Source organism: Cupressus sempervirens, chromosome 3 (assembly GCF_028749045.1).
Source record: "Cupressus sempervirens isolate cs-2001-9-10 chromosome 3, ASM2874904v1, whole genome shotgun sequence".
NCBI lineage: Eukaryota > Viridiplantae > Streptophyta > Pinopsida > Cupressales > Cupressaceae > Cupressus > Cupressus sempervirens.
This window is the reverse complement of record NC_143120.1, coordinates 306,736,108-306,763,181: the sequence shown is the minus strand read 5'-3', so window position 1 is coordinate 306,763,181 and position 27,074 is coordinate 306,736,108. Positions and strand designations below refer to the sequence as shown.

Here is a 27,074-nt window from a genome sequence, read left to right as displayed (position 1 = left end):
TGACTTTCAGATGGAAATGAACATGTTGCATTTGGAAATTATGCACTTGAAATAAGTCATATGCTTGAGTTTGATTTGGAAATATCCATGATAGTATACACGAGGCTCTCAAAATATAGCTTCAATGGTTGTCTGAATCTCCTCGGAAAGAATTTCTCTTGGGTAAGAGAAAACTTACGAATGGATTCACTAATGTTTTTCACTCGGTATTTTGTGCTCATGAGCCTGGCAGAAATTTCTTAAGCAGAACTGGTATGAGTTGGAGCAGAATTTCTACCACATGAATTTCAAACAATGTTTCTTCTTTATATTTGAAGTTTGTAGGGTCTCTACTGAGCTTGAGTCCATTCAGCCTCTGTCTGCTATTAAAGTTTAGATAATTTAATATGGTATAAAATAGAACGGGGAGCTTTAAGGGTAGATTAAAAACTTGCAATCGTAAGATAATGGTGTCTGATGAGAATTGTTTTATGTTATGATGACAATAACAAGATGCCTATGCTCCAATCTGATTAGTTGACAGTTTCAAACTGTTTTTACAGCATTTGCAATATTCTAACATGACACTGTTTTTGGTTGTTACTTCAACTAATGAGAGATCATTGGCCTTGGTGTACGAGAGTTCATAGAATATGTTCTTTGTGGCATGCACATGATCACTCATCCAATCCTGCTTAATCCTAGCTATTCCCTATGGATAGCATGAGATCTTATCAACTATTTAACAATGTCTAACCGTTAGTGGATCATTTCCTCAGATTGGGGCAGCCACCACCTCCAATTGAGGTCTACGTTCTTTTTGGAATGGCCTGTTCTTTCATTTGATTCTTTTTTTCAATTTTTACTAGAAAACACTTTTTCCTTAAAAATTTTGGAGACTATTATAGGCGCATTATCTTAATGATTATACTCTTTCATCTATTCTTGTGTTTTTGGCTTGCAGCCTGTTTTCAGGGCTATCTTTCACTCAGCCTGTTTTCAGGGCTATCTTTCACTCCCTCGTGGTATACATGCTTTACTTCAGAGTCACGTGTCCTGTTTTGTAGCCGCTCTTTGCTTCCTCGCAATATGTAGAAATGCCATACTTTTGAGTCCTTGACCTATTTTGGTCATATGTACTTTCTTCTTTTTCTTACTGTAATTGAAGCATACATAATTAAAGAAAAATCACTTAACGACTATACCAATATTCACAAATTGCAGAGGCATGAACTTCAATATAGTTTTCATGAAGGGTACAGACTACAGATATTAAAGGTGACATCATTTTTAAGAACTATATAACAACTTTATACAACCATGCCATGGCCTGAAAAGGAAACAATGGCAGTCGACTTCAAGGATAAAGAACTGCCTTAGCAGATTATTATTATTTTTCAGAAATTTCCAATTACTACTCTTCAAAAGCACATTACCAAAAGCTTGAAGAGGCTTTCTTATAATGGACAACAGTGCATTCTTATCAAGGATTCTGGCTTAATGCCATGGACAAATTGTAATACTTTTCAACTGACTTTGTAACAGCATTTCTACAATTCTGTAGTAATTTATAAGAAGAGATTAAATTCAGTAGCATGTAATTATCCCTTGCAAGAACAACACCACAGTGTGTGCGCATTGATCCTTTCAAGCCAAATTAAAGAACTTATTGGCTGAGATGTCAAAATTGTACCCTAACAAATCATCACAGTATTTGCAGGTATAGCTTGATAATGTTCATCATTTCACTTCCTTGAAAACGACCTAGGCACCCCTTAGCTGCAGCTATCTCATCAAATTTAACAACAGAATCGCCAGAAATAGGTTTACACCCATGCAAATCAGTATTACCATCTTCACAGTTCAAAGAAGTTTCCTTTTCACCCTCACTATGGTCACCAACAGAAGGAAGATTGAATGAATCAAGTGGGATCTCCATGATAACTGACTTGCCACCTCTTGCATTGACAAAGTCCTTCAGATGACATATTGTAAATGGTACAGGTTCGTAACTGTGGTCACCATATTCAACAGGAGTTGAATGATCTCCTGTGATACACAGAGAATAGCAGGCAACACCATCACATTCTGCCTGCCAAAGTAGCCGAACCAACTGACCAACTGCTTTATCCACAGCTTCAAAAGCTTTTACTTTCAGCAAAGTTGCCTTGTCATGCCCAGCATCATCAATAGCCTGCATAGTCCAAGAAACAGTACTACACAATGAATAACTTAATATTAATGAAGTACATGCAGATGGAGAAGTGAAAGGAAACAGAGTGGAGAGTACCTTTATGTGCAGGAATCCAAAGTCATAACCTTTACTACGACCAGGCTTACAGGCCTCCTTTCCAGGCACAAAAATGTTAGGTGGAGGCTCCAATGGAGCAGAAAGCGCCTTGGCTATAGCTTTTACCTTTGATGTCAGAAGGGTACGATAATCTCCAGTGGCTCCAGGTGCCTCTAGAATGTCAATGCCCAGAGATAGCCCAAGTCCAGCAATGATTTTGGTAGGAGCTACCATACATGACCAAAGGTTATGCTTTTGTTCAAAAGATGGTACCTAAATAGAAAGCCAGATAAAAGCAATAAGTCGCAGCAAGACAATTTAGAAGTTTTGCATAATTTCACATAACAAATTTATGTGGAAGAACTCAAGAATCTAGACTAACCTCAATGCAAATACCACAACCACGCAAAAGCACCACATTAGCTATGTTCTTTCCCTGTAAAGACCGTTCCTTATTCAGTGGATGTGAAGTCAGAATCCTCGACATCTCCTTTGACAGTTCATTTACAACTACTGCTGTATGCTTTGCTTCCTCTGTGTCATCTAAAGGGGCTGCCTCCAGCAATAGTCGATTATCCTTTAGGGGATCCGTGCCAGAAATGTTCCCACTTAATTTTGGCCCTTTAACAACCACACCACACCTGTGTTCTGTTGCATATCTGAAATAACATAGTACCTGATTTGTTAGAAATTCTAGTAAAGAAAGTGACCACACAGTCCTCTCTATGTTTGACCTGTGCATCATGCTTCTAATTCAAATGTTTCAAAGGAAAATGACGTCTGCGCACACCTCACTCTAATTTCATATTCTGGAAAGGAAGGTAGTTTCATTCCATCCAATGCTGCACAAAATATTGGACCCTCCTCCTCAAAATGTCTATCTGCCCTCCTGCTTGTTACAATCCTTGTTTTCTCATCCCAGGTTGCAAAATTACTCTGTTGGAGGTAGTAAACGGTTTAGATGGCAAAAAGTTAAAAATAGCACATTGTAAAAGGCCAAAGCCACCATCTAAAAAATGATTAGCAGAGTTAACATTATTTACAAGACTTTGTCCATGAAGGAATTTCCCATGATACTCAACTTTTACGACACCTGTAGCCCCATTGTAGCCTGGAATAGGGAGGAAACTTGATAAATTTGTTGTTTGTTTTGGATTGAATGTGCTTGCATTGACATCTATATGTTTTTATTAGTATTTTTATTAATAATTTTGGTTTAAGTTGCAATAAGTATGCATATAACTAACCACCCACTAATCTATATTTAGTATGTTGTGTGCAAAGAACAGATTTATCTTGCAGGTGCCGTGCTGATGAAGATTTTGTGGCTTTCTTGAAGAGAAAAAATTTAGTTTCTAACTGATCTTGCACCCATCTAGATGTATGTCACCTCCAATTTTTTCTGAATACTTGTGGCTCTTAGAAATAATTATGTCTAGTCTGTTAGGACTAGGAGGGGTTCTGTCAGTATGTAATCTCATACACATAATACGAGATTACAATAGAATAAATTTGCTATAATATTACAGTTTAATATAATGTTTTAACATTGTAATTAACCTATTAATGAATAGTTTATAGAAAGAAATCACATATATATGCCTAAGTTCACATAGCAGTAACCCTGTATCATTTAACTGAATTAAATTTCATATTCAGAATAGCAAGGTCTTAAGCATCCAGTGAAGTCACAGCTTAATTATTATAGATTAATTTATTATTATAGATCAATTTAATATAATGTTACAACTTTAAGGAACCAATTAATAACCAATTACAAAGTTCATATATATCACCATCCCTTGATCATTTTGATTTCTTAGAATAGATCAATTTAATATAACGTTTTATAGGTAAAAAATTAATAATTAATTATGAAGTTCACACATATTGCCATCCCTTGAACATTTAAATTGAAGGAATTTTAATATAGTGGAAAAACTCGGGCTCGCCAGACCAAAATATTGGACTCGGACTCCACCTTCAAAAAGACTCAGGAAAAGAAAAATGCCACAATTTTAAATAAAAGCAAAAATAAATTAATGCATTTAGAGAACATTAGAGCCATAATTGATACATTACATGTCATATGAATCTCAAACACTCAATATTTGAAATTTCATCAAAGACGGCATGAGTTTAATAGTGTTTACAAAATCAGATATAATGATATGTCCGTATGTTAAAAACAGCAAACTAGAAACTATATCTTCCTCTTCCTTCTCCTGAAATAACTCCATTTTTCAGGCCTTAAACTAGCAGGTGTTGAGGCATTTAAAGGAGTAAAATCTTCTTCAAAATCAAAGTCCTTGTCTTTGTCATCCTCCACCTCATTGGAATCATCTAGTGCTGCTGGTCTCTAAATCTGCAATATCTTCTTCAGTAAGGAGGATATCATCACCATCATCTTGTTCACTGATGGTCCAATCACCAGATGGATAAGTTCTGTACTTGGATGTATTTTGCTGATTTAAAGTTGATTGTTCAACTTCTCCACACCCTAAAACCCAATTATGACCAAGAGAAAACAGCAAATGAATGAAAAAGAAAACAAATCACTTCATAAACTGACTAGGTGTGTTCTCTGGGAAGCGAAAGCCCTTGCTGCAGACTCGTGAGTCCTAATGTCTAACTCGGGCGAGTCTAGTCAAGTTTGTGACAAGTCTAGCAATTTTTTAACTATTGAAGGAAAAGCTTTATCCACAATAGCAAGGTATTAAGCAACAAGAGAATCAAATAAAACTTGGTTGACAATTAATATATATGGAAAAAGTTTAATACCCATTACCGGCCAACAATGTATTTATATGGGCATGGGTGGCAACACCTACAAATTAATATGAAATTTTAAGACTATCTTGCATAAAATGTTATTCCACCAATATTCGTAAGGTGTGGCACCACTAGCAAATTAAAAACAAATTGATACAAGTTTCCTCTGACATGGACGTGCTTGAATTTGACATGGTATATAGGGGAGTAAAGTAATTTAAAAGATAAATAAATCTTTAAAGGAGTTGCTCATTGAGTTAAAGGTAGCAGCTGGAGATAGAGAGTGGATATTTTGGAACCACATAAGAAAGGGAGGATGCTAACAGAAGCAAGTACAAAGAGGTGGACAAAGAGGGAGCAGCTGGAGAAAATAGATTGAAAGAGAGGAAGAGTACAACTACAAATCAAAGGAGGAGATCATTGTTCGTGGCTACTGAGAAGCCAAGCCATTAGTAAGGATTGGCTATATGTTTATAAACTCATTTAACACAACCTGAGAAACTCTGTAAATGGTAGTTTCATGCTTATGCCTATGCATAGGAAGTCAGTGATATTGTAATCTACAGTTGAGTAATGAACCTGATGATGTCCATTGTCACCATAGCAATATTTTCTTTACCATGAGGCTTACAGGAGTAGATTACCTATTAGAGATCAAAAAGATATATTAATGTTATAATGAATCATAGAACTCATATCTTTCAATGTGTATTGACTCAGAGCCCATTCGGTCATGGAAATGCCCAGAAATGCTGCAAAAACTCTATTTACAAGACTAATAGTCGTATGTAGTGTTTGTTTAAATTAGTATATATCATAAGGTGGAGGGGCAGAGAGATTGCCCATGCCCCCTCCGATGAAGACACTGCAGTTTGCACCTCCCACAGCGGCACTGAGTACTAGGATAAAGCTCACCTGGCCCCTTCATCAAACCTGAATTTGCTTTACAGTGATTGGTTTCTGGATTAGATTGTGTTAAGATTTTTACCATCAACGTTTCAAATCACTCTATGCGATCCATCATCAGGATGAAAGAGAGCAAGAGATGCAAAACAAAGTGTGTGTATGTCACAGTTAAAACATCAGATCATGTGTGTGTATGCCACTGTTAAAACACCATATTGCCTGTGTGAAGTTTCATATGCATCTGATTTAGATTCAGATACATGTGAGATAGATTGCGTCTGCATATAATTTGATTCTAGACAAATTTTGCTATATGTGTGTGTGTGTGTGTGTGTATATCCCTCTGTGCATTTGTATTTGTGTGTGTATCATACTTCCAAGAATCACGGCAATTCATGCGATTCAGCGATTCAATTCAAGCCAAATGATTTTTTGTGAATCGGTGAATCGAATCAGCGATAAACGGTTTATGAAATAAGTTGCTCACTAAATTTCAAGGGTTTTTTAAATTTGTTGATTTGTGGGCGATTCGATTCCGATTCATGGCCGATTCACGATTCGATTCGACCTTGCCGATTCCGATTTGATTCTGATTCTTGTTACTTTGGTATATATGTATGTATGTATGTGTGTATGCATATCCCTTCATCAAACCTGAATTTGCTTTACAGTTATTGGTTTTTGGATTAGATTGTGTTAAGATTTTTACCATCAATGTTTTGAATCACACTACGTGATCCATCATCAAGATGAAAGAGAGCAAGAGATGCAAAAAAAAGTGTGTATGCCACTATTTAAACATCAAATAATGTATGTATGCCACTTTTAAAACACCATATTGTGTGTGTGAGGTTTCATATGTATGTGATTTTGATTCAGATACAAGTGAGATAGATCTCTTATGCATATAATTTGATTCTAGACAAATTTTTCTATATATTTAATTCAAGCTTCCACTATATGTGTGTGTGTATCATAGTAACAAGACTCGTCGCGAGTCAAACAAATCGTCCAAGTCGGCAAGTCAAGTTACCTTGACCGAGTCAAAATGACCCTTGACCCTGACTTGACGGGTCAACTGGGGTGACTCGCCCGACGCGGCTGACTCGACTGACTCATCTTACTCATCTAATTTTTCATTTTTGTTTTCAGAATTTTCTTAATACATCTAAAATTTACCTTTGTACTTATGTAATCGATATATGTTATGTATGTGATCAAATTACCTTCTATTTCATGATGTTATTGTGTCTTTAAGCTTTATTCAATTATGGGCGTATGGAATTTCTTTAAATTCTAAAAAGTCTCTAAATTTCAAGGGTTTTGTCACTTGTCAAGTTGCTGCCAAGTCACGGGCGAGTCCAAGCCAGGTCACGAGTCGAGTTACCCTTGTTGAGTCCGGCCAGGTCCGAGTCTCATTACTTCAATATATGTAGATATAGATGTATACATATATGTATGTATAGATATAGGTGTATACATATGCATATACATATACATACATGTACATACATGCATACATATAAATATATATATGTATGTATGTATATATATCGGCTTGTGTGCATTTGTGTCTATAGGTGTTAGTTAAATTGAAAGTATATACTAGCACTTGCACTAGATGACCTGCAATGGTTTAGCAGATAGTAAAATATACTAAAAATTTTCTAAATAAATATTTAAAAATATTCAACTATTTGCAGATTCTTGCTTTATTTGGGTTGATGCTTAACAATGGTATTCTTTGTATGTGAAACCTAAAATAAATTGATAATAATAAGATGATCAAACCCATCAATATCACTCTTAAGATCAAAGAGTTGTTCTATTTTTGGTTTTGCACATTAGCTTCTCAATTTTAGTTCCATGGTATCCAAGCTAGCTTTGGACGTAAAATGGACTGAGAGTATCTTGTTGAGCCACATATGTTTTTAAAAGCATTATGAAGGAATTCTTAATGAAGAAACTGCCATTTGAAAAGATGTAATTGTATGAACTACTAATGCTCACTATCAATTGTATGTATTAAATTTTGACCAGATTATCTGTATTCGTTAAAGAAGAGATCACACACAAAGCCTTGAGCCATTCAGCAGCAAACAAATGGCAACAGGATTGTCACCTGGCGGGAAAGTGAGACATTAGACCTACCACACAAAGTACACCATTGTGAGTTAGTGCACATGGCTGCTGTCAGTTTTGGATCCAAGGTTTTCTAATTGTGTAGAAATGAAAGGGTTCTAAAGGGTTCTGTTTTAGAGTAGTGCTAAAGTTAGAGGGAGTTTTAGTGGGGAAATTGGAGAAAGACATGTTGTGTGAACGTGTGCAACATGAGGGGTTTGCAGCTATTTTGCTGGATATGTTTCAGTTCTCCTGGGGAGATTAACTTATTCTAAATATATAATTCCTGCACCCTGTCATGCACTTTCCTATGCTTGTGCTTGTTCTTGTTTGTTCCCTCTCTGGTAGTGGTTTTTACAATTCATTTCGTTGTTGCTGACTTTGTATGAAGTGTGATGGGGGAGAACTGAGGAAGCGAGGGTTCGAATTTGAGCGCTTTGGTGAAGAATTCTCTATAGAATGTCAGGGAAAAGTATGTGATTGGAGTCGAATTGTTCAAATGAGAAGATTATTCAAGAGTCTGAGTGTGAAATGCCTAAGTGTTGCTTTGTTTGTCTCCGCCTACAAAGAAAAAGGTTGTACGCAGGTCTTGAGATCCTTCTCTTGGTGGCTATTTTAACCCTCTAGAGCTTGAATTGATATTTGCCAAGGCGAATGGAAGGGCTTCCTATGTGTGAGGGGTTACTAAAGCAGTGTATTGTGCAATGTTATGATTTATTGTTGTGAATAAGAGGTTGTGGCTCTTGGTTGTACATTGTCATCTGTTGTACTTTCAAATTGTGCAATCTTGCATTTAACTTTAAGAAATTTGGATTTTTGGCAAGTTATTGTAGTGTTTTTTCATTGAATAAATTAGTGTGAGGGCTACTATTATCAAAACAAATGCTTCAATTGATTTACAAATCTCCTGTAAGGAAAGCATCCAATGATCCCCTTTAAAATTGGTCTCTATTCAAAGACTCTCGAGGCACTAAGCACCTTCTAATAAAACTACTATTTGTGCACCCTTGAGCCATCAAAAATGTTTGAGATGCAGAGACACATGCTTCTCCACGGTTTTAAATGCCCATTCCAATTTGACATTGTTGTTCCAACAAGATTGTGAAAGTGGTGGCCGAAAAATACACAACCCAATAGTTTCTAGAGCTTCCAAATTCACGCGGTATGTGCTCAACCAATACTCTCGTGACACTCTCGGCTCACTGGATAGATGAATTATTAAGTCTTCTATTAAAGAGGATGATGTCCATGGCAGTAAAAGAGGGAGAGCCATCATATGAGCCACCAAGTGACCGCAAGTTGAAGACCACAATGTTGGATAGAGCCTATGACAAGGTTGGGTTTTTGATGGAGCAGATGAAGGCGTGTTGAATGGATTTAGGCTGCAACATTGTCATGGATGGGTGGATGGACATTAGTCATCATCCACTCGTCAACATTATGGTCACATGTATCGAGGGCCCATACTTTTTGAAGGTAGTTGATTGTTCAGGGCATCGCAAAGATGCTAATTTTTTGTTTCATATGCTTAGGGAAACCATTGAGGAGGTTGGGCCACAAAATGTGGTCCAAGTTGTCACAGATGCAGCACGTGTGCAAAGCTGCAGGGAGGCTTGTTGAGGCAGCCTATAGGCAGACTCCATGTTGTGTGCATGCCATGAACAATGCATTCAAAAACATGAGGAAAATTGACTGGATTAGACAGGTGATTAATGATGGGAGAGAGGTGCAGATGTTTATCTGCAACCACCATACATCACATGCACTTTTCAGGAGCTTCGCAAAGAAGCAATTCCTGAAACCAGTTGAGACTAGATACACATCATATTATATTCTCTTGGAGAGAATGATTGAGTTGCAAAAGCCATTGTAATTCATGGTTATGACATAAGAATGGAATCGATGACCTGAGTCTTGAACAAAGCAGGGGAAGAGGGTAAAGGAGACAATGAAGAGTGATCAGTTTTGGAGTGACGCAAAATACATAGTCTCCATCATTAGTCCAATGTTTCAGGTGATTAGATATGGAGATGCAGATTCACCTAGCCTTGGAAAGGTTTATGAGTGCATTGATTCCATGCTTGAGCAGATGAGGGTTGTTGTACATGTGAGAGACCCACTCTAGCATTTTATACGAAGCACATTGAGCCTATCATTCACCACAAGCGGGAGAAGCTGAACGCTCCTTTGCACAAGGTTGCCTGTGCATTTAACCTAAAGTGGTACATACCTAGGCTTGGTAGAGTCACACCACTTCAGGATGATGAGGTGAAGAATGGGTTCTTTCGGTCCATTGCCAGGATGTATGATACTGAGACGGCTAGTGAGATTCGCACCGAATGGTTTGAATTCACTAGTCGTTCAGGTAATCCTTAAATCTTGATTTAGTGCTCTAAACTCTTTATATTATTATAAGTTCTTTTAATTGTTTCTTATAAGTTATTACTTTATAAGTTATTTTAATATTATGTTGTAAACTTGTAACTTGTTACTTGTAGGATACTCAGATAGGGCAAAGGTGGATCTCAAAACTATGGCACAAAAGAATCCCATTTTGTGATGGAAATGTCATGGGTCACAGAAGTCAAAGATCACCTCACTAGCCATTCAACTACTTTCTTAGGTTTGTAGTTCCACCCCTTTATAATCTTAACTTTAAGAGTTTTACTTTAATGATTTATGATTCATTGATTCAATGATTTATCATTAATAATTTGTTACAAATTGTATGAACATTTGTGTGTAAGTTGTAACTTTCAACTTTGTTATCTCAAGTTTCTAGCTCCTCGGCTACAGAGAGGAACTAGGTACCTATAGCTTCATCCACTATGTTAAGAGGAACAGACTTACCTCTAAGAAAGCAGAAAAGTTTGTTGATGTGCATGGTTTCTTGCGGCTCAAAGATCACAAGACATGCGAGTACAAGGAGAGCCCAACAGTACAATGGAATGTGGATCCAGAGGATCCAACTTAGATTGATGAGGATGGCGATGGAGCACAAGCCAATGTAGGACTAGTTGGTGTTCCTTTGGAGGATCAGGAACCCATGAGGAGTCTAGTACTTCTAGTGACGAGGACTTCGGTATAGGGGATGATTAGAGAGCACTTGGGATGATTTCATTCTCATCATTGACATTTTGTCATTTTGTTAATTGTACTCACTTTAATATGGCTATGATACATTATTTTATTTCACTATTTCATGCTACTCGGCTCATTGTCATCATGAGCATCTTTATGATATATGATATTCATACTTGAACAATGAACTTTGAATCTTTTATCTTTGTCATTTGATAAATTGATGTCAATGGTTGACTTACATGGTACTATGTGTGGTTTAAATTTTTCATTTATATTTTACCAAGTTCAATGGTCATTGATAATGGTTATGAAGTTTCAAGTTTCAAGTTTGAACTTATGGTTCATGAATTGCATTTCAATTTTCTATATTCAACTGTATTTGGTATGTTATATTGAAGTATCATTTCAGAATTAGCATTTTCAGTCATATATATACTATGCAAACCCCTCCCCCCGCTCCACCCACCATCCCCAAATTTGAGGCCATTTTTTTTCCTGAACCCGAAACTTGTCCCAACGTCACCTTGCACTACTACGCCCCCTAGTCGGTGTAACACTGGGTTTTCCTTCACTTTCAGCAACTTGCATGGCATCCAAGTCTCAAAATTCACCTTTCAAGAGTCCAAACTTCAATTACAACTCACCATAATTGTCTCATGTTCTGATTTTCCTCTAGAGGCTGGGAGAACTTGGAAGTTGGGTATTGAGCCCAACAAAAGATGGAATTCCAACCTTGCTTGGGCTCCAGAGCTCCACAAGTGGAACTCCGCCCTTTGTCTTCCCTTAACACACTAAATGTTAACTCCCCTTTTATATCTTGTTCATGCCTCCAACCTTCATTGGTCCACTCAATTTTGTCTCCCACTTCATTGTTGTCTTCAAATTTTTACTCTCTTCGAGTTTTCAATTTGCATACAAGCCTCAGACTCACATTTCACACATATACCCTTTTTATGGTAGTCTTCACTTTGAACTCCTAGGCTTGACTAGCTCTTGAATCCTAAATGGGCAGAGATTCTCAAACTCATCTCTTAGACCTGGAGACTTAGAAAATTGCCACAAAGTTAGGACTAGCTAAGACTGAAGATTCTTCTTCATTGAATAGCATAGGCAAGACTAGTTCTTCATCAAGAGAGGGACATGTATTGGTACTAGGTTTATTGCTAACAACAGCATTGACATTTGAATTGGCCCTATTACTAGTTTCTCCTTTGCAATAGTCGACTAGCTTTTGCGACTTAGCAAGATTAGATTTTAAGTGCTCTAGAGGAGAAACTTGAATACAAGCATCTTTGCAATAGTGAATAATGTCAAATAAGGAATTGGGCTTACCACTTACCTTTTTTTTTTATTGTTCTCTCCTTGAAGTAGAAGGGGTAGAGGTACTAGCCATGACTGGTGAAGCAATAGGTGCACTGTTCCAAACAGGGACTGACCTTGTCGAAGCTTTGTTCTTCTGACTTCTTGTTGTTATGGTCATTTGCACTCCATCCAACATAGTGAAACAGTCACCTGCTTTTTCCAAATCTGATTCATACTCCAAATAAAATGTTCCAGAGTCGCCAGGATTAGAATTATCTTCACTTTTTGAATATTCCACTGTTAGCTCATTACTTGCATTCATTTTCTTATATCTATTCATTTCAGGGAAAGAGTCACCATCATGATCTGCTCTCAAGTGGAATATGCACATGTTCTGCTTCTTAGGAGCTACCTCAATGGCAAGCTTTTGTTGAGTAGGTGGTAATTGTAAGGCCTTTCCTTCATGTTGTTTTTTGGATATGTCTTGATAAGGTTGTTGAAATGAAGGAGTTGGCTTACCCATTTGCCTTTTCATGGCAATCATCTCATTTGACAACCTTTGAAGCATTGCTTATGTGTTGTTGGTAGTGTTAGTAGCAATGCCTGCAGAAATTCCACTCTAAATGTCTCTCTTCCATTTCTCGATTGCTATCAAATCATCTTCTAATTCTATAGCCAGACTCTGGGCAGCTTGGAGATTCGCCACATGCGCTCTTCTGATTAGAAAACTAATTTCTAGAGGCATAGAGCTGATGAAGAACATCTTTTGATTCTCTGCAGTTAGCCTACTTGCAGTAGGAATTTTGTTAAGTAATTTGTTAAACTTTACAATGAAATCCCTCATGGGAATACTTGGTTCCTTGATCTAAGTTAGTTGAGACAACAATGTATGATCATCTTTTGTGCTTTTGTAGTAGGCTTCAAATCGATTTTGCATATCATCCCAAGTCGTAATGCATCCAACAGGAAAATGTTGGAACCAATCAGCCGCATTCTCAACTAGTGTTTCAACAAACATTCTCACGGCTACATCTTCCTGTTGAGGGGACACAACACTACAAGCTGCAAAGAAAGCAGCAATTTGTTCATCCACAAAAACCTTTCCCATCACCATAAAACTTGGGGAAGTTCTTCCGAGAGGCTCTTGGTAGATCGTTATTAGTGGCAAGGTGCAAAGGACCAATAGCCTTACCCCAAGGTATTGCCATTGATGTGGGTAGAATCACTGGGATTGGCTGAAAAGTGATAGTGGTTGGGGCTACAACCCCATGTAAAGTGAGCATTACACAATGACAGAGTTTGTGTTCGAAAAAATAGGTGGTCTTCTAATATGGGAAAATCGGCTTTCCTAAGCTCTTCGAACATTGGATCAATTTGACCTCGATCACGAACACTCCTGGTATACTTAGGATCTAGGAAAAACTAGCTTAATCATGATAAATGCTTTTAGGCTTGCCTCAACCTTCTCTTCTAAAGCACACCTTCCCAGTACTCAATGTTGGCTTCTTCTCGTTCAGTACAAAACTGACTCTTCTATACTCGTATATGGATTTTCTACTTTTCCAGGTGAGTGTATTCAGCTGGTTGATTATGTCTTCTTGTTCGTCTTGGAAACCAAGGTTGGGTTGTATTACTAGGATTTGATCTTCATGAGGAAGCACCAATTTTCCTCATGGGTCAATAGATATGACTCAAACAAATGTATGAGTCCCAGATTAGAGTTATTTCAATGAAGTTACAGACAGACTTATTGAGAATACTTATGCAATGAATAATAGACACTAGAGATGGCTATCTCTCTCATAATTTCAGGTATTGGGAAAATAACAATAGAGACTCTTTTATGTTGTGAATTTAAGATCTTTTACATTCGTGTCCCTAGCAGAGTCGCCAAAAACTATAGGTTAGCAGTTTGTCCTCCTTGTTTTGCTTTACACCCTAACTCTTAATGTGCCCAATGTGGTGAAAGACAAAGTCGTTAGCAACCGAATGGGTCAGTGAAGGTGTTCTATCAAGGACCCTTGAATTGAAAGGTACAGCGCCCTTATGTGCAAAGATTTGCAATGAATATTTTTTTTAGTAGATTAGCAAGATTTAGGGGTATGCTCTTAACCAAAGAGCAGAAGAGGTATGACCAAATTGCCCAACACTTCAAACAATCCATGCAGGTTTCAGATGATGACTCACAAACTCCACAATTATGAATGCATGAGTCACTTTTAAGCTCTGCTAACACCTAAATGCAATCTATTTAAACTACCAAATGCAAGATGGTAAAATGCAAGATTTATCTACTGATGCACACTGCATAAGAAGAGAGAAAGTGACCAACTAAACAATACCCGGATTGCCCCCAAGTCACTGAGATTTCACAAAAAATTGCTTGCTTCTTACTTAGTACTTTATATTAACCATATCCCAAGCCTTTTGCACAACAATGAAAATGCATATGAAACTATCCTGCATAAAACAGAGGAAATGAGGAAATACTATAAATGATGGTAATATATCATACAACCACTAAAGGAAGGTAACAAATCACAGTTTATTTTCAATTCCACTGTTTTCATTAACAGCACATTTCACTTCAAAAACATGCAAGAGCTAAAACTAAACTAACATGAACGACAGAATCAAAATATGGACACAGAGTCTCGCACAGTAATCCAAGCTATAGGGGTTTGCCCACATCAAATTTTGCTGATCTTATTTACTTCTCAAAAGGTTACATTTATAGGCCCTTTAGAATTGGCCAATTACATTCCATGATTACCATACAACGCATCTTTGAACACATGTATTCTAAAAATAGGATTGATTGATCAATCATTTGTTACAAAGCCTCAACCTATGAGGAAAATGCCAAATATGGCTACAATATTAGAAAGTGAGAGAAAGAGGGTGACACTTGTCACATCTTGCAAGGAGAATGTAACACTTTTGACAAAGCGTTAGTTCTTCTTTGGAGTTACGGATTTAGCTCTATAGGCCTTCATTGCATCAGTTATATCCTTCAGCTCCAAGACACTTGGAATGAGGGTATTGTCAGCTTTGATCATCCAATAGTCATGCATTTATGTCAATTCTTCAACTCTAAAGATCCTGGATTGGAGCTTCTCCGTTGCACACTCCAGAACACAATCCATTGTTGTGACTTCTGAAATCTTTGCCACTTGGAAGTTTTTCGGGTCAGTAGCTTCTTCAATGAATGTCAGAAACTTAGTCTTCATTTGTTCAATATCTACCAGCCCATTGTTGGTGACATATGATTCAGTGTGCAAAACCTTTAAGTATTCAAATGTCTTATCCATTACTTTCTTCACTAAATCATAGACACATTTTAGTTCATGCTCAAACTTCTTTGAGCTCTCAATTTTGAACTCCAACGATTGCTTCTAATGAAGCAATGGTTCTTGGCCTAACTTAAGTATTCCATGTGTCACAGCAACATTTGTCTTCATGTCGATCACCTCTTGTAATAGGGCCAATTGCTCTGTTAGGCTTTCCGATACTTTCTTCATTGAGGTCTGGTGATTAACATTGCTTCGCTCAATTTATTTGTGTCTAGCAAAAGATTTCCAAGGTTCTCAATAATAGGGGGACCTTGGACCTTCAATTCATCTATCTAGGCACGATCAACTTGACCAAATTGCCTCTCTTGCTGAAGCTTGAGCAATAAATTCTTGTTCTCCTCTGCACTTGTGTCAAATGTACTTGTAGATGTGCTTCCAAGTGCAGCTCTAATGTACTCCACTAATTCTTTATTTGAAGCTTTCAATACCTCTTTCTTTGACCTTAACTCCTCCAATTTGTCTCCGATCTTTACATTTGTTGATTTCCAAATGTCCATAGAACCATGCACTGGAATGCCTATGTCAATCATTCTAATCTGAAAATCATTAGAAGTTAACTCATGAAATTTTCCCTCCTACAGGTTCTACAATTTCTACTAGCATGTGACCGATAGAAGAATCTGTTGCCAATGCTAGTGTCTTCTGCTTCTTCACCTTCTCTGACACTAGCTGAGATTGAGTTGCATGTACAATCAGGTTTTTAGATGGAGCACCTTCCTCACATCTCCTCTTCTTTCTATCAATGGTCTCTTCCAACCAAGATTGAGTTGAAAAGACATTGAGTGTTGGTTGCAGGGTTGTTGGATCAAAGAGCTTCCTTGCAACTGGGGGAATCACCTTGCTTTGACTAGCAAATGTAAAGATTGTTGCTTTAATAACAGAGGCGGCTAGAGTATCACCTTGCTGAGATGCTTCCTTGCTCTTGACCGTCTAGAGGGTTATTGTCACTATCAAGGTTGATGACTGGTACAGGGGAGGAGTCCTTGACCACTGATTTCTCCTCCATTTCTTTATCTTTCTCTGCCTCTTTTTCTCCAACTTTTTCGGTATCTGGCAAAGAGCTTCCTCCATAGGTTGGAGGGACTTGTATATTCTTCTCAGGAGGCTAGTCTCCCCCTCCACCAACAGATTGAGTTGGTCCAGCTGATGTTGATGTAGCAGCAGTAGTGGAAGTAGCAGCAAATGACTGAGTTGTTCTAGAAGCTACTCCACTAGCAGAACTTGCGGCTCCAGCTCTAGTTCACTCTACTCATTTGTTTGTCCTCTTGATGATACCACTCATGAGGACTTCCATTGTATCAATAATAGGACCATCAAGCAGAATTGACACTATAGGAGTGTCCTTGATTTGCTCATAGGTTGAGGACCACATATAAGAGCCATCATCTGTAAGATCGCTAACATCAACAATGTCATTATACAACTTTATCTCACCAAGTGTCAACCTAGACCAATACCTCTCTCTGGTTTGGTACTCATTGTGACATTCGGCTCAATAATCTTCAATACCTGGAACATGCCTATAAGCATAGCCAAGCTTCAGATGATCTTTGACAAAGTTAACAGGATCATACTAGGGTCCTATATAACTTCATAATCAATCAATTTAACTCTATTCTCAAAAGCTTTAACTAATTTCTGGGCAGCAGATCTTGAGGCACAAGAATAAGGACCTACCACGATTGGAAATGGAATCCCGGCTATCTTCTTCACATTAGAACACAAGGTATTCACTTCTAGTATTTGTCTACATAATTCAACAACTATCTTATCTTCAGGATATTTGAGGAGTCTCTTCGGGAAACCATCGAATGCACCAATCCTTAGGTAGGAGAAAGATGGAAACTAGATGAAACAGCATCCAAACTGGCTGACTGATGATATGGCTTCGGGTGAAAACCTCTGCTCAAGGCACCCTTGCAATTCTTGGTATAGCCTAATTGTAAAGGTATCATTATTCCTTAAATATTCTTCAAAACTCTTTTGCATTTGTAGGTAAGGATAAAATTCATATACCTTGGTGTTCTCATCAATGTCTTCAATACTAGGTAGGCCAAGCCATAGATGATGCATGGCTAGGGCGTATATCAAATATGAAGACATAAAGAACTGTTTGAATGCCTTCGCCGAATTTAGCCAAGAAGCAAGCTCTTCACATATAATTTGAGCCCAATCAATTTGTCGTCCTTCAGCATAGACGGGCCTGGACCAAGTAGAAGTGATGCTCAATGAAATCTAGTATCCCTTCCTTACCCTTTAGTCTCAGCAACAAAGCCAAGATACCCACGATTTCCTTCTTCAAATTGGTTCTGAAGAGAGTCCTCGACATTCTGCTCTTTTTCCCTCGAGGAGTCTGAAACCATGTTTTCTACATATCTTCTCTTCTCAAAGTCTTTTTCTCATTAAATATTGATGCAAATGATGAAGAATCAATGTCACAAAACTCTTCCTTCACTGGAACCCCGAAGGCAGATCGCATCAACTCCTTATTCACAGAAAGCTATAAAGATTGGTCGAGCAACAAATTTTGCTGTCTCTGGATTATATCTATCAATGCATTCCTTCACCAACTCTAGTGCCTGCACAGCCATGGGAAAGTCAGCAACCTCAACCAATCCGCTATCCTTCAATTTCGGTGTGATTGGATGGATGGGTTGGGTATTTAGTCTTCTGTGCAAATCACCTAGGTTGAAAAACTTGAAATAAGTATCAGAAAAGTTCTTTAACTCACTCTCTAATCCAGACGATCATACCCAACAGCTTTGATTGCCATTAGCTTGTAATTTTACATAGAGAAAGCAATTACTTGAACAAAATAGTTGTTACGAAGTGAGGAACTTCTTTTGGTAGAAATCCAGTGATATAGACTCGGAATTTCGAACATTGGCGATACACGAACGAAATAACTCACAACTAACGATTGTAATGGTTGGATTTGCAATAAATTGAGCAAACTAACGGCTCTTTAAAACATTTTACATCTACCCATATGATAACCCATAAATCCAACAATATAAAACTTACTTTAATCTCGTATAGAAGCAGGATCATTTCCTTTCCAAATAGCTTTAGCTTAAGCTTATTGGAAGCTACCCGTTAACTTTGAAATATGGCACAAGGGCTTGCACTACAATTCTTTAAGCGCAGGGAAGGAGGCATTAACTTGTTTCTCTATAAGCTTGCCATTACCTATTCTTTCATTTGATTCAGGAGTGCATCGTGAGGACTACTCCTTTGGTGCCTTGCATACTTTATTATTTTCTTTTCTACTCAAGGCTTTTCCTCTTTATTTACCACTTACTTGGAGAAGCCACGAAATGAACTTTTCTGCCTTGAGCACTTGGATGATTATTTCCTTTGTATTGGGCTCGCACTTAACAAATTATTCCTATCAAAGACAATGTAATGTTCCCTTTTGGGACATTAGAAATATTGAAATCTTATTCTATATAATATTAAAATTGACTCTGAGACATAGATTCCAAATATTAAAAGGTCAATTTAATGTTATACAAAGGACAAAGGGGCAAGAGGGAACAAGAGGAAATGCCTTAAGGAAGTTGAAGAGCCACAAGGGAATAAGAGGAAAGCAAGAGGGGAGTCGAAAGAGACTTAGTTTGTGTATTAAAAGGGGAAAGTGGCTCATTGTTGGTATGCTTGATTTATGATTCAATTCAGTTTTCTCTCTTATGAGAGTTTGCAGAAAGCTTCAGCTTTCAGCTAGTTTGAGGACGTAGCCCCTCGTGCTGGCAGAGAGCGGACGCAAACCCATTGTCCTGGGAAACATCAGTGCAGGTGTTTCACTTGCGCTTACAGATTCTTATTCTAGTATTCTAATCTGACTGTTAATCTATATTTAAGATTGGGTTTTTGTGTACTATTATTGTATTGTTGTGGTATAATGCAATAACCTAATTTTTAAGGCATTATAAGAGTTGCTGGTTTGACCTTACTGTTTTGTATCACATGGTTATATGCTCGACATCTTCGATGTTATTGTGAAATAATGGGTTATAATCTTGTGGAGAATTATTCGGGTTTTATTATAGTATTGTATACCATTTGCCTATATTAGAGTTTGCAAGTTATATTCAAGAAGTTGGTCAAATATCTATGGTAATTTTCTACTGGATTCCATTGTGCCAAAATATTTCTGCCATGTTTTAGTTTTGATTATGTTGTTAAAAGAGAAATCAGCAAATATCAGGTTAGGAATATTACATTGGTATCAGAGCTTCAAGCCTGCCATCCTGTCAGGTACAATCGGAATGTTTAATCAAGAACAAGGTTTCAGATTTTCAAAGAGTTTTCTTTAAACAGGTTGGAAAAATCTACAGGCACAAGCAAGAGTTCATATGTAATGTCCCACTTTCTAATTAGGTTCAAATGTTGTAACCTGCAACCATTTATTAGTACAATATCAAAAAAACATATTAGCAATATTAGATTTTAGTAAACACTAATCTAAATGCTACCCCAGCTACCCTTCCTAATCCTTTGGAAGAGATCCTTTCTCCAATCACTTAACCCTCTGGTGAGAACTACGTCTCGATTAGGTAATTGTCATTGAAAGAGATTCTCCCTTAGGCCTCTTTGGGATCTTAGATAACACTACTTGGTAGAGATCCCACCTCTACCAAGTCTTTGTCTCTGACATATGCATATGTTTGACCACTACAATATATATTGTCCCTAAGAGATTCTCTACAAATCTCTCTCTAGATTCCAATTTGGAATCTCAACATTCACAAGGAATGCACTCTAATCCTTGTGAGTACTCTCACGAGGAAATCGACATTCATGGTGAATGCCCTCTACAAGATTTACTTAGTCTCTAGGAGAACTACAAGTTCTCATTCCATTTCTTATTATTAATTCTTGATTTGTACTCTCTTGTCATATGAGACACATGAGTATCTAAAGAAATGTACTTTTGGTTGCCTTTAAACTTGCTATTGTATTCTCTTATCAATAATACTAATTGATTCTGCAATATAGTTCCTATAATATCTCATTTTCCATCCAATATATGATTATCATCACTTCCTAATGTATGCCTTTATAATGTTCCTTATTGACTGTCCCCTATTAATAACTATCATTATGCTTTGACGTTTTTATCTTGTTTGATATATTTTTTGATGCTATAAAAATGACGATTCTCTGATTTCCTGGTTGCTGTGACCCTTCCTTGTTATTACATGGACTTTATACTCAAGTATTACTTGTTGCTCATCGTTTCTGTGCTTCCTTCATTTATCAATCTTCCTTTAGATACTATTGTCTTCTATCTATTTGTATTCTGCAAGCGTTGAAAGGAGACGATCTTGGGTGTTGTGACATCCATGCTGAGGTGTAAATAAGTTTCTTCATACTCCCAAATAGCCACTGTCCTGTCTTATATTACTGCCTATCTAAGGATTTTGGATGTGTCTGATTCTCGTCTTCTTATTTGAGTTGGTATGAAGTGGGCTACTGTTCTATATTTCTCAGGATGATGATCTGCCCGATATCCATTTCAGAATATTTGCTTACTTGTGTTATTTCGCTATTTGTATTTTCAGTGTATCACATAAATGGTTGATGCTCAATGGAAATTCGCTGGAGATTTTCGGCTTTATTTTCTCTTGGTCATCGGCTTATATTTAAGTGGACATCAGTATTTCCTTTTCTGACCCAAATGTTTAGTATCCACTTCGGCTCATTATTTGTCTATTTCTTCCACCAACGCTGATAAGACTTGATATTGTTTGTGGTCCTATCATGTTGCAGATTTGTGAATCGGATCTTATATCCCTCTGACCTATGCAAAACCTTCTCCATTTATTAATTCATCCTGAAGACTCTCCCTTTCCCTTTCCCAAGCTATGTTGCTGACGATGAGGATCAGCCAGAAGTACATGTTAGAGTGTGTTGGTTTGTGTCTGCCCTCCATTCCTTTCCCTTTTTCCCTTTGTATGATTATGTTATATATTATTTCTAAGTTTCTCTAATAGTCATGTCTCTGCAAGATCCATCATTATCTTTACTTAACTAAATAATATATCATATTTAGTTATAGAATTTTATTAATATTTCCATGATATGAAAATTATATTGACTCATTTAATTTTTTCATTCTTTATAATATTTATAATGTATTTAATAAGAATTTATATGATTATTATTATTATATTTTACTATTTTATTAGGATTAATTAATCATTCAATTATATTATATTTAAACTATTTCTTCATATTTTAAATCATAATTTAATATAATTATATATGATTATCTTGGGAGAGGGGATATTACATCATAGGATTGGCTAGAAACACGATATTCTAGTATTGTGTTGGAAACGGGTCAGACTGTAGAAGAAAGTTTGTTTCAGTGACTCTACACTCAAAAGTAAGTCTGTGGAGTATGAGTAGGCTTCTGTGATTTTTAATACAAGTGGAAACCGTAGGCAAAATCTTCAGTATATACGGCAGTGTTCTATAGCTATTAGCAACATGTTGTGAAGTGAGGGTGTTGGCACGTAACGGGGAGGAATGTAGTCACTGTTGCATTCATCCAATTTCTAATTGTTTTCAACACCGGTGGATTTGACGTCCTCTTAGAAAGTGAGCACCCTACATATGTATCGGTCCCAGACAAGATGCAGATTGAGAAGCTGTTATTCTTCTTTCCCCAGGACGTAGTGTGAGGATTGGGAGTGACATTGTTGAACGCCCTGATCTCGAGAGGAGAGGAAATCAAAAACCAACTCCGCAAAGAAGAGTACCTCGGGCAGGCATAGCAAGTAAGCCACACCTTCACTATAGTTGCATCGTATTGACCTGTATCAGATGATAGTGAGGGAAGGCGACAACTCTGAAACAGTTGGGCGATTACTTTGCCTTTGTCGTGACTGTACAAAGAAGTGGAAATAATGGAATAAAGTCGGGAGTTCTTCTGTGGGCACTACTAAATGACTGGTGTATGATCTATATTTATAATATGACAGCAATTATTAAGACAACAATTTCCTTCGTAAATCTTCTTCACTCAAGAACGAGAAGGGAGCTTGTCAAAATGCCACTAAAGTGAATCATTACAGACAGCTTTAATATATAAAAACACCGTGAAATTTGGTGCCATCTGCAGATATATAACAGCAGAATTGGAATGTAACTGAACAAGAAGACTCTTCCTCAGGTGCAGATTTCACTCGTGCAGATTTCACCCATCGATGTCCGAGGAAAGTGGGCAACAAAGTTTTGAAAAGATCGAGATTTAAAATTTGAAGATAGGTATCTTCAAACACCTTTGAATATAAGGCGGAACAATTATCATACCATTGTCAACATGTCGTATATGGAGAGGAGTCGTTACCATGGAATATGAGAGGGTGTGGTGAATAAGTTGTGATGACGACAACAGAAGGAAACTTATTTAATACCATGAAAAATTATATCAGCTTGGTTTGCATTATTTAACAAACGGTGGATTAAAAATGTTTAGCCAAGCTAAAGATTTATGCTCAAAGTCTTTTCATTTGGTCTTCGAGTGCAAAATTGGCGAGAACATTATCGGGCTGAAAGCTCAAAAGGCACAAGCAGCTATATGTTACACTTGGGAGGTTCATGGAGTTAAGGAACCATTGATCTCTAACTTCATCAAAGATTCGAATCAACTCCAATACATCATATTCAAGCTAGTATAACGCCATCTACGGAAGGGGTCAAAGAGTAACCGCTGGATGATTAGTAACATAAAATTTAATGCATGTCTGCCAAGTTGCCTATAAGCCGAGTTTGAATTAGTGAATGATCTCACTCTCACGATGGTATGTGGTTCGTGACACTTTTCAAGGTCAATGCGAATCTCGTTGAGAGAATGAATGCTCATTTGAAACTATCGCCGATTCCCTGTCTAGACTTTATTTTGTTGCATGGGACTATGTACTCTGAGGTGTTTGCACTTACACCATCATTGTCATTGTTGTGGGAGGAATTTGTGTAATGAACACTCATCAAAGCAAATTCCATTGCCATAGTTTGGGATACATTCTACTGTTAGAGTATGCAACGACTATTTCAACAATTCTACACGGTCATCAAATGTAAATATAGAGACTGTTTCCAATGAAATTCATGTAGTGGCCTCTAGTGACGTTACAAAATCATTCAATAACATTGATACAAATGCAAGTAACTTTTCCAAATTAGACTTGAATGAGGATAATATTAAAGACTCCAAAGCCTAGAATATTTCTCAGCCCGTTGAATGCAAATGTGGTATGCCATTATGCATATGTCAAGCTACACCTCTTCCCCAAGTGCAGGCAATAGTGCCCCAACATCTAATTATCAGCATCCCAAAAAAGGTTTCTAATGTCCAACAGGGTTCATCTAATTCTAGCTCAAAGTCATCTGCAAGCTCTTCTGGAAACAATTTCTCGAAATAGTTAGCCCAAAAGTCTGAAGCCGACATTAGAGCAAAAATCCTTGACATTTTTGGAGAGTACGAAGAACTTCTTATCAAAATTCAGAATAAGTTATCATTCAATGATTACTTGGATTTTCATTTAGAGCACCAAAATAGGACTGACATGACAAAAAGGAAGTATTTTGAATTAGCTCAAGATCTCCTTGCAAAAGACCAGTGCAAAACTATGTATATGAATGTTCCACAGATCAAAGTAATCAAATTGAGGTTTTTGAAGTAGAAGAGCAGTCAACTACCATTGACTTACAGCTTTACAGCGACCACCTAGAATATGTCACCCAGGGTACAAGTTTCTATGTTGGTGAATTGGAGGTTAGTGTTGACAAACAGGCAAATGAGGATGGTTGCACACAAGTTAATAACAGATTGGAAATTTTATGTGATGAACCATATAATACCTACACTCATGACAGAAATTCAGAGGAACAATCCAAGATGACACTACAAGACGATGAGCTGTATCAACATGATAAGGAAATGCATGCATTTAGAAACCAGTTGAAGGCTAATGAAGAAATGGTTCCGACATCTTTGGTACACTACAACAATACTCACAAGGTGATTGAGGATCTCTACAGGAAGGTTCAAAAGGGAGTGGAAGCACAATGGCTTATTTCTAATTTGCAAGTGATCAAAACAGGCCTTGAAACTATGAAATCAGAATACTTGTATTTGCTTTCCAACGGGGATAACATTCTTAAGTTTGCTGAAACATTTGTTGATCAGTTGAATAAAGAGAGGCATGAGAGTAAGGAGCTCAATAGAGAGCTTAGGGGAACACAGGAGGCACTGAATGATGTTCGGACTTCCCTTCAAGAAGCAGAAAATCAGACTAGGATCATGAATCACTCTTAGGAACATAAGGGTAAGGCGAGGCAAGAGTTTTTCAAAGAAGTCATTGTTAAGCTTGATAGCATTCAACAAACTTATGACTTGGATAGTTGCCCTAAAAGACCCAATACCAAAGTTTTAAATTACATTCAGTTTATCGATAATCCCATGTTTGAAGTAGATGCTGATTGGATTTCCGATAATCCTCTTTTTGAGGTAAACAAGGACTCTCCTTTTGATTATCATGACGAAGATGATTCTGATTTCAAGATATGGACTCCTGATACGATTCCTAGCAAGGAATATGGGTCACAGGATGGAAATGGTGATTTGACTATGGTTGTGCGTCATGGGAACAGTCCACTTTGGGTTCCTAATGTCACACCATATAGAAGTTGATTGGATTATTTACATCAGCCTTTGGATAGCTTCTAGTGCAGTTTTGAAGAGAGTTATACATTGATCATAGGGAATGCTCTTTCAGCTCCATTCTCATTCATAGTACCTATGTACTCGAAGATTCTCTAGATTGAAGATGATAGTTTGGTATTTGTTGCGCCCAGGGTGTTACACTCAATTTTTGAGCGACTTGTTTATTACATCATCTACTTGGGGCAAGTTGTCATCATCTTCTAGGTTATACATGGTGCACAGATAAATTTCTATCTTATCACGTCGACTGGGTATGACAAGAAGCTTTGGGATCCAGGTGTTGATCATATGTATTCATGGCTTGTTAAAGACCTTGTTGTAATTCTTATCAGTTTGAGGTCAGACTCAGTGGTCTTAGTGATAATCAAAGTTGTTCAATTTATAGGTGCTGAGTTTTTTCAATGAGTTATATGGGACCCAAGGATCCAGTTGAGATAGAGATTACAAAGAGTCATCTGGCTTCGCAATGTGGCCAGAATTGTTTTCAATTTGGACTACAGGGCTGCTTGCAAACTCGTATGGGATCCTGGTACTGATTGCTTGAGGACAAGCAATTTTAAGGAGGGTAGATTTGTAATGTTCCCTTTTGGGACATTAGAAATATTGAAGTCTTATTTTATATAATATTAAAATTGACTCTAAGACATAGATTCCAAATATTAAAAGATCAATTTAATGTTATACAAAGGACAAAGGTGCAAGAAGGAACAAGACGAAATGTCTTAAGGAAGTTGAAGAGCCACAAGGTAATAACACAAAAGCCAAATGGGAGTCAAAGAGACTTAGTTTGTGTATTAAAAGCGGAAGGTGGCTCATTGCTAGTATTCTTGATTTATGATTCAATTCAGTTTTCTCTCTTATGAGAGTTTGTAGAAAGCTTCAGCTTTCAACTAGTTTGAGGACGTAGCCCCTCGTGCTGGCAGACCGTGGACGCAAACCCATTGTCCTGGGAAACATCAGTGCAAGTGCTTCATTTGCACTTACAAGTTCTTATTCTAGTATTCCATTCTGACTGTTAATCTCTATTTAAGATTGGGTTTTTGTGTACTGTTATTGTATTGCTATTGTATAATGCAATAACGTAATTTTTAAGGCATTATAAGAGTTGCTCGTCTGATCTTACTGGTTTGTATCACATGGTTATATGTTCGACATCTCGGATATTATTGTGAAATAACGGGTTATATTCTTGTGGAGAATTATTCGAGTTTTATTATAGTATTGTATACCATTTGCCTATATCTGAGTTTGCAAGTTATATTCAAGCTATTGTGATTTTCTACTGGATTCCATTGTGCCGAAATATTTCTGCCATGTTTTAGTTTTAATTATGTTGTTAAAAGAGAAATCAGCAAATATCCGGTTAGGGACATTACAGACAACTTTGTGGCATCTCCAAAGAATGTCTTCGCATACAGGTTCAGCATTTCTTTATATCTTCCAGGATAGAAGCTTTATATTTTCCTTTTAAACGAAAAGTACCCTCGAGACATATGTTTTCCGAAGAATTAAACAACTAGAAACATTTACA

General features: G+C 37.2%; 1 protein-coding gene across 1 annotated transcript in view; it reads right to left on the bottom strand.

Moving 5' to 3' along the window:
* Positions 1 to 1,343: 1,343 nt before the first annotated feature.
* LOC149566196 (uncharacterized) overlaps positions 1,344 to 27,074 on the bottom strand; it is a 63,174-nt gene continuing 37,443 nt past the window's right edge. The window contains exons 2-5 of the mRNA XM_089819619.1: positions 3,060 to 3,205; positions 2,652 to 2,928; positions 2,270 to 2,542; positions 1,344 to 2,173 (exon numbers count right to left, since the gene is read on the bottom strand). Coding sequence (XP_089675745.1) covers positions 1,685 to 2,173; positions 2,270 to 2,542; positions 2,652 to 2,928; positions 3,060 to 3,205 — 1,185 coding nt within the window. The 3' untranslated portion in view covers positions 1,344 to 1,684. The remainder of the gene's footprint in view (positions 2,174 to 2,269; positions 2,543 to 2,651; positions 2,929 to 3,059; positions 3,206 to 27,074) is intronic.